Source organism: Colossoma macropomum, unplaced genomic scaffold (genome assembly GCF_904425465.1).
Source record: "Colossoma macropomum unplaced genomic scaffold, Colossoma_macropomum, whole genome shotgun sequence".
Classification (NCBI taxonomy): Eukaryota; Metazoa; Chordata; class Actinopteri; order Characiformes; family Serrasalmidae; genus Colossoma; species Colossoma macropomum.
In genome coordinates this window covers 18103382-18118037 of record NW_023494810.1, presented here as the reverse complement: position 1 = coordinate 18118037, position 14656 = coordinate 18103382, and the positions used below count along the sequence as shown (strand labels likewise).

The 14656-nt window shown below is 38.3% G+C and overlaps 1 protein-coding gene across 1 annotated transcript; it reads left to right on the top strand.

Annotated features, from left to right (window-relative positions):
* The first annotated feature begins 145 nt into the window (after window positions 1–145).
* cxxc1b (CXXC finger protein 1b) lies at window positions 146–13622 on the top strand. The gene is made up of 14 exons (XM_036559868.1): window positions 146–369; window positions 904–1019; window positions 1145–1245; window positions 1375–1502; window positions 2113–2268; window positions 2643–2780; window positions 3813–3920; window positions 4208–4386; window positions 4781–4988; window positions 6035–6145; window positions 6611–6660; window positions 6920–7016; window positions 8022–8174; window positions 13183–13622. The coding sequence occupies exons 1-14, from the start codon at window positions 364–366 to the stop codon at window positions 13327–13329; spliced, it is 1698 nt and encodes a 565-aa protein (XP_036415761.1). The 5' UTR covers window positions 146–363; the 3' UTR covers window positions 13330–13622.
* Window positions 13623–14656: the final 1034 nt, after the last annotated feature.

Below are 14656 nucleotides of genomic sequence, written 5' to 3'. Positions count from 1 at the left end.
AAAACTTTCAGCTTTTCATTGTTATTTATAACTTGCTGATGTTCTGGTTTTCCGACGCGGCCCGCCCATTCTGCGCTTTGATTGGCTGGTAGGATCCTCCCGCCGGCGCAAGGATTGGCTAGTAGTACCCACGCACAGAGGGTAGGAATGGTCGGAACATGGGTGGAGAAACAACCCTTCGTTGCTAGCAGCTAGTTGTTATTGCGCAAAGTGTCTTTAATAGTTGAAAAAGTTTCAAAATTACACCAGGTTTACATGACTATAAAACAAAACGCAGTTGGTCAACGGTATCTAGTTTAATCAGAGGAAAAGTTTTATTTCAAATTTACATCTAAGTTAGCATCCAGCAGGCTAGCGTTAGCGATGATGGTAAGTTGGCTGGCCGGTCGCTGCAAAATAAACAAAACAAATATATTTAGCTATAGCTAAGTGATCATGAATAATTAGAGTAACATGTTCGATCCAGTTTCAGGTCACAGCTTTCTAGAGTTAGTTTGGTGTGCTGTTGGCTCTATAGTCATCACGTTAGCGAGCTAGCGTTAGCCTACTTAGCTAAGCTAATCGGCTAACACAGATCTCATTGTGAACACTGAGAAACAACTTTCATATATCTGGCTAGCTAGTTTTATTTATTTTGGTGCAGTTTCCGATCGTGTATTCCTAATATAATGGGTCAAAGCATTGACTGACTGATCAGTTAAAAGGCTACTTGGCGTAATTTAGACCATTGCATCGCGATGGTGATAGTTGTGAAATAAACTGGCAGATTCACTACGGAAATGTTCAGTTGCTAGGTTAAACGTCAGAGGAAAAAAAGAAATAGAACAGGCAGTTCTTTTAGAGAGTGTCAGATGTAATAGTTATGCCTTATTTCAACTAAACTGTTTTAATTTTACACCCAAGGACAGTGAAATGTCTGATATGGATCAGCCTCCAGCTGTGGATAACAGCAGCATGGAGGAGGAGAATGCACCCTTGTACTGCATATGTCGGAAACCAGACATCAACTGTTTCATGATGTAAGGTCACTGTAAAATGGATAATGTGTATGTCCCTTACAGGTGCACATGCATTTGCAGCAGTTTTTGGTTGTATGTGGATCATGGTTGCATTGCTAATGCAGTCTCATCTCTTGTGTACGCAGTGGGTGTGACAGCTGTAATGAGTGGTTCCACGGTCACTGCATAAACGTGACTGAAAAGATGGCCAAAGCTATCAGAGAGTGGTACTGCCAGCGATGTCAGGGTGAGTGGTTTTACTTCTCTTAATTATTTCTATCATAGCTCAGTTGTTGCTAATATACATGTAGTAAGCTGCCACAGTGGCTTCAAAAGCTCCAGCGTTAACCTGAAATGAAGTTTCTCTGCCTGACAGAGATGGATCCATCTCTTGAGATAAAGTACCGGTCCAAGAAGAATCGAGAAAAGGAAGCTGAACCAGAGAGAGCTGAAAAGCGGTCAAGTACTCCAGACTTCAAACTTGATAAGCGTCGAGGATCTAAAGTGAGTTTCTGCAGCACTAACAAATAAAAAAAATATTTTAGCTTTAAAAGTTAAGAAACTTGGTTGCCTTTAAATTAATAAAACATTAAACAGAGGCCTGTTACTCAAATCTGTTCATTATATATTTCTGTCAGTGATTAAATACTAACACTGTCCACTCTTAAACTAGTCGACTAATCATTCAGAACATTTTTGATTGACTAAAATAATATCAGTCTATTTTTTCTTAACAACTTTATTCTAGATAACTATTTATGCAACACAGAAATATATTTTATTTGCATTACATCCTTCAGTTGTTGCATTACTTAAAACAAGTGTATGAGGCTATGTCATGCTAAATTACAGCCAGCTGAGCTTAAAAAGTGCAATAAACATTTTCTAAAGAACATATGTAGTGCAACGAAAGTTTCCATTAAAGATTAATTTAATTAGTTTAGTTCACTATTCTCTCATACTGTGTTTGTTTGTTTATAAAATATTGGCCTTATTATTTTAGAGTAGGGAGGGTGATTAGTCAACTTTTAGTTGAAAGAAAAAATAGTCATGAATATTTATGTAAGTAACTAAAGAAAGTTTTCTGTGTGCATGATGTGACTGTGTGTATCAGGTCAAGCGGTCTGCACGTATGTGTGGCGAATGTGAACCCTGCCGGCGCACTGAGGACTGTGCTCAATGTGACTTCTGCAAAGACATGAAAAAATTCGGGGGCCCAAACAAAATCCGGCAGAAATGTCGACTGAGACAGTGTGTAGTCCGTGCACGGGTAATTTCCACAGTTCACATCACCAAGTCTTTTATTCATCATATGCATATGCATAGTGTGTAAAGGACATTTTTGCATTGAATGCTTGTGGGTCAAGTACAACACAAAACAGTTGAAGAAACAATACACAAGAGAATATATGTTACATTTTTTTCTTTTAGAGTTAAATATGAATATATGGCATATTTGTAAAACTAAAGTTGTCTGTAGTCTTGTAGTGCTAGAAAAACATACAAGTCAAATATAAAATGTGAAACATCAGCTGAATGGATCTAAAACTTTACAGTGCTCTTGTAGCACTGTCTTAGCTGGTTATTAAGACAGTTGTTTTATGTCCAAGTGCTATTGTTTACTTATTAATGTTATCTATCTAGAAAATGCTGCGCGTTCGGGATGAGGAGTTTTCCCTGCGTGAGAGGAGGGAGAATATAATGCACAGAGACAGACGATACTCGGACGACTTTGATGAGAATGAGATGGAGCTATACCAGCAATACAAGGAGCAAAACATGGTAATGTAAAAGCAACAATTTCACAACACAACCCCATTTCCAAAAAAGTTAGGACGCTGTGCAAAATGTAAATAAAAACAAAATGCAATTATGTGCAACTCATTTAATCACCAGTTTTTCATTGACTGCCTGCAGTCCAGACCTGTCACTTACAGAAAACATTTGGCACATTAATAAATAAAAATACAACAAAGGAGACCTCAAGCTGTTGAGCAGCTGAAAAGCTTTGTTAGGCAAGAATGAGAAAACATATCACTTCTCCTCAGTTCCCAAATGCTTGCAGTGTTGCTAAAAGAAGAGGTGATGAAAAACAGTGGTAAACATGCCCCTGTCACAACTTTGTTGGAACATGTTGTGGCCGTTGAATTCAAAATGGGCATATATTTTTCAAAAAACAATAAAATTTCTTAGTTTCAACATTTGTTGTCTTTGTACTATTTTCAAAGAAATACAGGGTTTAAATGATTTGCTCATCATTGCATTTTGTTTTCATTTACATTTTGCACAGTGTCCTAACTTTTTTGGAAATGGGGTTGTACTTACTTGTACTACTACATTTTATAATTTGTTTTATTTTTGAGGTAGAGCTGGGTAATATGATGTTATTGTGATTAAATTCTTTCACAGTACACTTCTATGAGGCCCAAACAAGTATATCATGGGCATTAATAAGCAGTGTTTAATAACTGCATACTTTAGTAAGTAACAGGTAGTTGACACAGTTCATTATGTCATTATCTTATTTTATTAATTTCATTTTGCCTGTTGTTTGATTGATTGTTCCTCCTGATGTTCCTACTCCAAAAATATTTTATTTTGGTTTTTCAAATTGTTTTTTAAATGTGCCAGTACAGTTTTACTGGAGCATTTTGTCCATTCTAACCTGTTCACAGATCACAAAAAAAAATAAATCAAATATCAAGATGCGTATTGTGTACTATGAAAATGTTTTCAAGTGTTTTGATGTTATATTTTTGCAGTGTGATAGTAATCTAGTTTAACTTGCCGTTACTTTCTGTAACAATTTTCCAGCCATGGGGAAGTGAGGATGAGGATGGGCCTGTTTATAGCCCTGCTCGGCGCAAAAAAGCAATAAAAGTAAAGCACGTTAAGAGGCGAGAGAAGAAAATTGACAAAAAGGTAAGAAAATTGAGCAATGTAATTTTAACTAGAACATATTGAAAATAATGCTGGATCATTTGTCTCTGCAGACCTTGATCATATGTCCATATTCACATATTCGTTGCTTTTAGGCTCTGATTTAAGTCTTATATACTTATTATTCTCTCAAATCCCTTGCTTGGCAATGTAAAATCAAAAGTATAATTGGCCAAATAATGCTAATTCTGATTAAGTGTCAAATTAGAGGTGAGAATGCACTACAGAGGTTTTATATGATGACCTTCTCCTGTGTATTGTACTCATAGAAGGAGTCTCGTCGGCATAAGCAGAAACAGAAGCATAAAGATAGGATGCGACACAGTGACAGGGCCGACGGCCATCATACTGGAGATTTACGCCAGTGCCTGGGCCCAAACTGCATTGAGGCAGCCCGCCCAAACTCTAAATACTGCTCTGAGGACTGTGGCATGAAGCTGGCAGCCAAGTAGGTTCACTTCATGTTTGAACACTGTGTTCAATCACTGCTGTAAACATTTTATGACCAAATCTTAGAGATAGTTTAACTCCTGCTCCTATTGTTCTTAACAACTCAGCATGATTTAGACATGCAGTTTGCATGATGCTAATTGATGGGATTTAAACTTCCATTATTTGTTAGCTACATTAGTCTTGAACAGCTAATTTAGAGTAAGGGGGAAATGAAATGCAAAAATGATTTTTGGTTGAGGTATTGCTGTAATCTGTTAAAGACACAACACACAGAAGACTCGATTTTCCCTAAATATACTTTGCGGATAACTCCCAAAATCTTAACATATACAAACTCCACATCCTAAATAAAAAAAACAATGTTTTTATGTACTGCTCTGTGTCGGCAGTCGGATCTATGAGATTTTGCCACAGCGCATCCAACAATGGCAACAAAGTCCGTGTGTGGCGGAGGAGCAGGGCAAGAAGCAGCTGGAGCGAATCCGGCGTGAGCAGCAGGCTGCGCGCATGCGCCTCGCTGAAATGGAGCGTCGCTTCCATGAATTGGAGGGGATCATCGCAAAAGCCAAACAGCAGGTGGTGCAGCAGGACGAGGAGGTGAGGCAACGCCATCAGTTCTTTATGAACTAATTCAGAGCGCGATGAAATCGTGTTTTACGCCACTATTCGATTGGACTATTTTTTTTTTTTAATGTATTTTAGGGTTGTCATGATGTGCAAGTTAGTATTTTCTAATATATGTTAAAATGTTTTTTTTTTAATTGAATACAGTTAGGTTTCATGCTATAAAACTTGAAAAAACTGGTTGGGTTAGCTTAAGTTGGATGGCAAGAATGGCAAGAATTCTCAGTCATGTGAACACAGTGGGCAGAGAGTAGATTAAATGGTCAACATTGCTTAACACAAGGATGTACCCATAATACCTCAGATATGCTAACTCATTAGTGAAGAAGTTAGTCAGGATTCAAGCAGTCACTAAGTGCCAATTCTGAACAGGTGAAAAAAATAGCTTGCTCCGTAGAGATGTTAATAGCTACCGATTTGCACCTTTATTCGGCTGTGGAGTCTGCACTTTGCTGGGAGTGATTGAACCACATAAGAAAATCCCCTCACACTCATTTTAGTCAGAATTTAAGAGCCACACCTTATATAGAACACAAGATCAGATTGTAAATGAACTTGTAATTGTTCAGTTAATTTAATATTGAGATGAAGCCTTACAGCTTACATTTTTGTTTACTTTTATATAGATATTGCACTTTTGTTTATATTCTTTTTTATTTATCTTGTCTTCCAAGAAGTGATTCCCAAACTTTTTACAGTCTCATACCCCTTCAGGCATTAAACTTCCTACTGTGTATTCCCTTTCGCTCCTATTACAAATATACTCACATAGAAATACATATATATATATATATGTATATGTAATTGTGCGGCTGGCTGATTAAATGAAATTAAATAAAGATTTTTTTGATGTAGCCCCAAAGTCATTCGATTTACCCCTGGGGGTATGCGTGCCACAGTTTGGAAATCAACTGTACTACAGCAACCTCTCTTTTTTTTAAGTGACGAAACTTCACATTTCCATGATGTGGACTTTCAAAACAACGGCCTTAACACCTGTCTTTCATCTCTCTGTGCAGGTGAATGAAACAGACAGTGAGGATACAGACCTTCAGATCTTCTGTGTTTCCTGCAGTCATCCCATTAACCCCAAGGTGGCGCTGAGGCATATGGAGAGGTGTTACGCTAAGGTAAATGCACAAAACCTAAACTCCTCCGTCTCTCCTTCATCTCCACAATTCAGTAACAAACATCTTCCTGTAATAAGTTACATGGTTATAAAAACATTAGCTTGTGAAATGTGTTATGCTTTTACACTTAATCAGCATGTTTACTTAGGATTTTTCCATTGTATCAAAGTTGCATGTAAAAAAAAAACCTTGAAAAATACAAAATAAAGCCCCACCAAGCCACTCACTCCACCCCACAATCATTCCTATGCTTATACTGCTTATATAGTATGATCAATAACAAAACAGAGTACAGGTAATAAAATATGTATATAAGATGTAACATAATTGAATCCAAGTATCAAATGACTCATAGCTCTTCTATTCAAAATGACCTGGATTTTAAGTATGTAAGAACCAGTATTTGTTAATTGTTTTACATTTTTTGTCCCCCTCCCCCGTCCTTGTGAACTTTGCCTTGGACAGTATGAAAGCCAGACATCGTTTGGGTCCGTTTTCCCAACGCGAATAGAAGGGTAAGCCAATCTTACTTTAGTGTTAATATTGCAGGCTAACATATTGTCACTGGTAGATCAAATCTGATGATATGCTTAGTTTATTGGGTCTGTTGTCCTTTGTATTCTATAATTTGTTATAATTGTTATTTTTCATTATCTTTTATATAAAAATCATAATTTTTTAGCTTTCCAATGTCTTGCTTATCGTGCGGTGTAATATGAATATTATTTTTATTCTTTTTTACCCTCTAATTTAATACTACCCCTGTGTTACCAGGGCGACGAGACTGTTCTGTGATGTTTATAACCCTCAGAGTAAAACATACTGCAAAAGACTTCAAGTGTTATGTCCGGAACACTCCAGAGACCCAAAGGTAAGAAACTATGAAGACCTGAAATATGTAACAGTGTAATGCTGCTGGATGTACTGTATCTGGTTTATTTATCTATATTATTACACTGTTACACCAAAAAAGTAGTATTGCCTGTTTAGATGCACATTTTATTGCCTATGCACACAAAATGAAAGCTATGCTAGATTCCACAAATAAATGCTTTTGAAAACAGCATGGTGCACAGATTTTTGGCTTAAGACACACAATCAGCAATTGGCTTTATTAATCTATGTTGCGATTTTTACGTTGCTGCTGCTGCATCTATACCAAAATGTCATAGCATAATTACGTATTACATATGTATACAACATACATTATTTTCAATGTAGCACTTTATTTGATTGATGCTATTTAAACAGATTGTTGAATGCAAGCAACCTCATGGTTCTGGCTTCTTATTCACACATGCACATGTAGCATTTAGCAGGCTGAAAATTCTCAGGGCATTAGCAGTCAAACAGCTTTTGATGCTTCATAAGAGCAGTGCTTCGTATCAGTGACCCTGTGCGTCCTTGTTCATTTATGAATTAAAATGTCAGTTTATCCATTAAAGAGCATTTATTTATATTTTGGCTAATAGAAAGTCCTGGAAATGTTTTAGTGTGTTTCATATGTTCATTTAGCCCACAAAGTGTGATCTTCAGCTTAGAAAAAAAGGCTAATGAAAATCAGCTATTGGCCAGTTTGGCCTTAAGAAACCGGAATTGGTCATCCCTACAATGCCTCTAAATTCAAGAATAGATGTCTTCCTTTTTGTCTTGTTTGGTAATAATCTCAGTAGTTATCCCTTCATTATTAATGTTTATCGCTGTTGTGCTAATGGTCTTAAATTGAAAAAATGCTTTTAAAAAGTTCTTAAAAAGTTCTGTCTTTATTTTGTCCAAAAAAGTATAAGTATCAAAAAGAAGACTACTACTGCCAGTAACCCTGGTAATGTCTTTCTCTCTCTCTCTCTCTCTCTTGCTCTTTTTCTCTGTTGTGCAGGTGCCAGTGGATGAGGTGTGTGGATGTCCTTTAGTGCAGAATGTGTTTGAGCCGACAGGTGAATACTGCAAGGTTTCAAAGCGCAAGTGCAACAAACATTACTGTTGGGAGAAACTCCGGAGGGCAGAAGTGGACCTAGAGCGTGTCCGAGTGGTAAGTCAAAACACACGCAGACTCTCAGTTACAGTATTTCAGTGTGTATGTGTTTACAACAGTCTTTAACCTTATTTTCAAACCACAAAGTTTTCTTTCAGTGAATTTGTCTAGATCACACTTTTACACGCTCTGCATGATCACACATTCTGCAGGTAGGGCTGGGAGATATATTAGATAGATATTTACAATATATAGCTACTTTTTGAAGATACAAAATTAAGCAACATTATGAACATTGCTGCAATTTGAGTAGAAAACCTCAGCACATTTTCCTTTTGTACCATGACACATTTCATGGCATTAGGGAGAGTTAGCTTTGCATTTTCACTTGGTAGTGAGTGAGTGTGGTGGGAAGGACAAGGTGTCCCCCCGATTATGCAAATACAAGATTATAGCTAGTCCTGTTGAATGTAAATCTCACTCATATGAAGGTTAATCAGAGTAATGATTGCCACACAGTTTTTACAAGCACACTAGGCTATGATCTAAAGAAAATCCAAAAGAGATTGGAAGAACTATATTGAAATACAGCAGTCTGGAAAGGGCTACAAATACTTATTTAGGACATCATTAAACTACATTGAGAGCCATTATCTACAAATTGAGAAACATTGGTGAATCTTCTTAGGAGGGGCCTGCATGCCCAAATTTCCCCAATGGTTTAGAGGCAAATCATCCAGAAAGTCACCAAAAATTCCCAGAGAACATCCAAGGAACTGCAGGTCTCTCTAGTCTCAAGTCAGTGTTCAAAGTAAGAAAGGCAATGGGCAAAAGTGGCGCTCATGGAAAAGAAGCAAGGCAGAAAACACCGCTCACCAAACAAATTATTAGTGTTCGTCTCATGTGCAGAGAAGCACCTGAACAATCTCTAAGCCTTTATTTATATATATACACTGCTCAAAAAATAAAGGGAACACTCAAATAACACATCCTAGATCTGAATGAATGAAATATTCTCATTGAATACTTTACTCTGTACAAAGTTGAATGTGCTGACAACAAAATCACACAAAAATCATCAATGGAAATCAAACTTATTAACCAATGGAGGCCTGGATTTGGAGTCACACACCAAATTAAAGTGGAAAAACACACTACAGGCTGATCCAACTTTGATGGAATGTCCTTAAAACAAGTCAAAATGAGGCTCAGTATTGTGTGTGGCCTCCACGTGCCTGTATGACCTCCCTACAACGCCTGGGCATGCTCCTGATGAGGTGGCGGATGGTCTCCTGAGGGATCTCCTCCCAGACCTGGACTAAAGCATCCGCCAACTCCTGGACAGTCTGTGGTGCAACGTGACGTTGGTGGATGGAGCGAGACATGATGTCCCAGATGTGCTCAATCGGATTCAGGTCTGGGGAACGGGCGGGCCAGTCCATAGCTTCAATGCCTTCATCTTGCAGGAACTGCTGACACACTCCAGCCACATGAGGTCTAGCATTGTCCTGCATTAGGAGGAACCCAGGGCCAACCGCACCAGCATATGGTCTCACAAGGGGTCTGAGGATCTCATCTCGGTACCTAATGGCAGTCAGGCTACCTCTGGCGAGCACATGGAGGGCTTCAAAGAAATGCCACCCCACACCATTACTGACCCACTGCCAAACCGGTCATGCTGAAGGATGTTGCAGGCAGCAGATCGCTCTCCACGGCGTCTCCAGACTCTGTCACGTCTGTCACGTGCTCAGTGTGAACCTGCTTTCATCTGTGAAGAGCACAGGGCGCCAGTGGCGAATTTGCCAATCCTGGTGTTCTCTGGCAAATGCCAAGCGTCCTGCACGGTGTTGGGCTGTGAGCACAACCCCCATCTGTGGACGTCGGGCCCTCATACCATCCTCATGGAGTCGGTTTCTAACCGTTTGTGCAGACACATGCACATTTGTGGCCTGCTTGAGATCATTTTGCAGGGCTCTGGCAGTGCTCCTCCTGTTCCTCCTTGCACAAAGGCGGAGGTAGCGGTCCTGCTGCTGGGTTGTTGCCCTCCTACAGCCTCCTCCACGTCTCCTGGTGTACTGGCCTGTCTCCTGGTAGCGCCTCCAGGCTCTGGACACTATGCTGACGGACACAGCAAACCTTCTTGCCACAGCTCGCATTGATGTGCCATCCTGGATGAGCTGCACCTGAGCCACTTGTGTGGGTTGTAGAGTCCGTCTCATGCTACCACGAGTGTGAAAGCACCACCAACATTCAAAAGTGACCAAAACATCAGCCAGAAAGCATAGGTACTGAAGTGGTCTGTGGTCCCCACCTGCAGAACCACTCCTTTATTGAGTGTGTCTTGCTAATCGCCAATGATTTCCACCTGTTGTCTATTCCATTTGCACAACAGCATGTGAAATTGATTGTCAATTAGTGTTGCTTCCTAAGTGGACAGTGTGATTTCACAGTTTGATTTACTTGGAGTTATATTGTGTTGTTTAAGTGTTCCCTTTATTTTTTTGAGCAGTGTATATATATATATATATATATATATATATATATATATTAGGGGTGCGGGAAAAAATCGATTCTTGCATGCATCGCGATGTGGACGTGAACGATTCTGAATCGATTCACAAATGTCAAAAATCGATTTTCTAAATATTTAATTTAGAACGTAATGCTGACGGAACGCAAAGGGCGGAACTTGGAAGTGCGGAAGTGCAGCGCCCAGACAGTCTGTGGCAGCACGTAACAAAAACACTACTGGATGAGCGAGAAATCCGACCGGCACCCTCTTCATTAAAGCCAGGTTAGGTCAGGAGTCACAACACAAATGTTAAGAAGAGCCATTTTGTCCTTTCAACAAAAATCAAACCACCTTGGGAGCAGCAGCATTTAATGTTCAGTATGTCTCAGTATGTGTTAATGTCCTAGTATAGGCTAAACAGTATAACCTAAACGAAAACGCAGATTTACTTTGCTCTGCTTTAAGCTTCAGCTACAGCCGCTTTCCTCCCATCTCCGCCAGAAAACTTTTCCTCAGAAGTAGATCAGTTAAATGTCTCTCAATGTTCGACTGTTTTACGAGGCTGAAGTCGCTTCTTATTCTCCAGCTTCTTGTTCGAATTTACCCGTTCCACCTTAAATTCTAACTGAGGCGCCGAATGTAAATGCGGCACCATTTAAGGTGGAACAGGAGAATTCGAAAGAGAAGCGACTTCATCTTCGCCACTTTTAGTGTGTGACAGTCTCTCGTTGCAGATTTAACGTACCAGGAAACCAACTGCGCTGCTTATAAATGCAAATAACGCATCGCTGCTATGTGACCTGCAGTCTGCACACCGGTTCTCAGTCGTTGCGAAACAGGGCTTTCGCACTATGTTGCACACGACCCGTCTCAAAGATATTTTACTGCCACAGCGACCCCCCCGTCTCTACAACGAGACCAAAACCGAAGTTATAAAATCACTAAAGAAAATGGGTAGAATAGCTGTAACATGTGCTGCGTGGACATCCACTGACACTGGATCTTACTTCACCATAACTGTGCATTTTATCGCAGATGAGTAGCAGCAGCGTCTCGTGCTCCAAACAAGAGCGCTGAATGAGAGCCTTCTAGTTCACTTGCCACATCACTTCCATTTGTTTTATTAAAAAAGATATTGGAAGTAAATTCGTTATGGATCATTACAAATACTTCGGTTTAAAAATCACTTTAAATAACAATAACACCGAGGCACTTAGTCACTTTAAAATGTATATTGTCTCTATATTCTGTGTATATTCTATGTATATTTTGTGTATATTTAATATATTTCAGTTGGTTTTTCTTGTATTTTTATTTTTACTTATTTACTTTCTGTAGAGTGATTAGCTGAGCCTCACCACAAGCATTTCAATGCATAAATGTCCTGACATGTTGTGCAAATGACAAACAACTTGAAACTTGAACTCGAAACTTGAGCTCACACAGTGAGAAAATATAAATGCTATATAGAAAAAAAAGCTGCATCGAGATGCATCGATAATCGTTTTATAATCGCATCGCAGCCCCCTGAATCGTAATCGAATCGAATCGTGAGGTGCCTAGAGATTCCCACCCCTAAAATATATATATATATATATATATATATATATATATATATATATATATATATATATATATAACGTTTTATGAACAGACCTGTCCAAATTGTAACATTTTGGACGACACAGGTTCCTCTGTATCTGCTGTCAATAAAGTTCTGCATTTTACAGTGAAAAATCATATCAACAAGCTAACATGTTGGTGGTAGTGCTTTGCACTTTCTTTTACCAACTTCTTGGAAATTCGCTCCAAATTTAGAAAATGTTTGAATGAACCCTGGTAGCGATCCAGGACAGAAACGCAATATATGCAAATTTGAATGGCTGAAAAGAAACAAGGAATCCTGTTTTAGAGTGGCCTTGTCAAAGTCCTGACTCAAACAAACAGTTCATTCATGGAAAATTATCACGACACAGGGCGAATGACTTTTTCACATGGCTTATTCATGTGTTGGATAGCTTTGCTCCTTAAATAAATGAAATAATTTTTTACTTGTCTTTGCCTAGTGTGTGTGTGTGCGTGTATATGTGTGTGTATATATATATATATATATGTATATATGTATAACACATATCTATATGACTGGGGACATGAACTAATAAGGTACAAAAGGACAATTTTGATTATTTGAGGGTTGTTGTAGTACTCTGTGGAAAACAGAGCTTAATCATTGTGAACTGATTTCTTAACCTCTTGTTGCAGTAAACATTTTAAAACAATTGTTTACAGCCAGATTTGCAGTGCTATTTAGCCTAAATTATGGTTTTAACTGAAAAATCACTCTTTTAAGCCATTACAGAGAAAATCTGGTTAATCACAAAAAGGCTGTCACTACCTGACACAGTGCTGCAGTGCTGATCATTTTCTGTGCTCCACCAGACAATATCAACTCATGAATGACTTTGTAATGAGCTGATGAGTAGATGCTCTAATTTTAAGATTGTCAGACTTTGTAACTAATCTTTATACTTGTCTTTGTTTATTTTATACCAGTGGTACAAGCTGGATGAGTTGTTTGAGCAGGAGCGCAATGTGAGGACAGCGATGACGAACAGAGCGGGGCTGCTGGCCCTAATGCTGCACCAAACCATACAGCATGACCCACTGACCACTGACTTGCGCAGCAACAAGGACAGATAGCCATACAGCCCGTTATACTTGACATCTTCACATTGCAGTTGTGGTTATTCACCATTTGTTATTAGTTGTAATTTTTTTTTATTTAAGATGTAATTTAAACAAGCTCAAAGGGATGGACAATATAATGTATAGGATTTTGCATTCATTGAAAATGCCACTCGTGTCTGTTTCAGTGACTGGGACATCTGCAATGCAGGCAACTGTTTCATAATTTTTCACGATTTCTGTTCTTTTTATTTCCTTGTTTTATATATCTTAAAGGGTCCATATCATGAAAACACATTTTTTTTTTTTTTTAGTTTTTTTTAATAATCAGTTTGATGTTGTATGCATTGTTTTTCACTCCCCAGTCCATATATAGAAATTAAGCTGCAACAACCACTCACACTGAATTTAGTGTTTTTGTGTTGTCATGAAAACCAATGCATTTCCATAGTAAATTTACTATGTAGTATATATAGTATTGAAGCCTATAGCAGTTAAGAGATAGATTGCCCATTCACATTAAAGCTATGTGAAGTGTTTCAGCTTGGGCTGATTTTAGAACGAATCACAATACAGATCAACCAATTAGAATGGACATTGTTTACATACATCAGTCTTAAAAGCATAGTAACAAAAACTGCCTGTCTAATTCTAATGGATAAAGAGAGGTTGGGAAATGGTCGTGTAAAAATCAAATATGGCTGTTTTTAGTACATAAACCCACACAAACGTTGTAGACCTCAGGGAAAAATAAAATGTGAAAAATGTGATAATGGCCCTTTAATAACCCCAGTGTTGTTTACAGATTGAGTTGTATGTGACTCACACTGTAGTTGCCATGTCATTTGATGTTTCCATTATTTTGTCTATGCTGTTTGAATAGCTTCTACACGCAGATCCTGATTTGGTGTGTTTGTCAACTAGTGTGTACCAAACACCCTTAGCATTGGGAAATAAAACATACTGCTGATTAAGACCATGTAGACTAAACCATGTAGTCCAGACACTTCAGCTTTACTTGAATTTGTCTAATGAAATTGCCTCATTGTGAACTTGCCAAGTGGTTAACTTTCTTCTCTACTTTTCTTTATGAATTCATGTGATATCATGTGACAGTGTTAATTTAATTCACAGTTAAATTAATCTGTTAGTGTATCAACAGGTCTTTCTTAGTGTTCATCTCAAAGGGGAAATTCCACCAATTTTTTCTAAATTTCCGCATAATTAGCTATTTAACATGTACCTGTATTCCAAAAATATTTGGACAGTATGTGAAATAAAAACAGAAAGCAGTGTTTTTGTTATTTTAAAAATCCACTTTATTGCATTTAAACAAAAAACA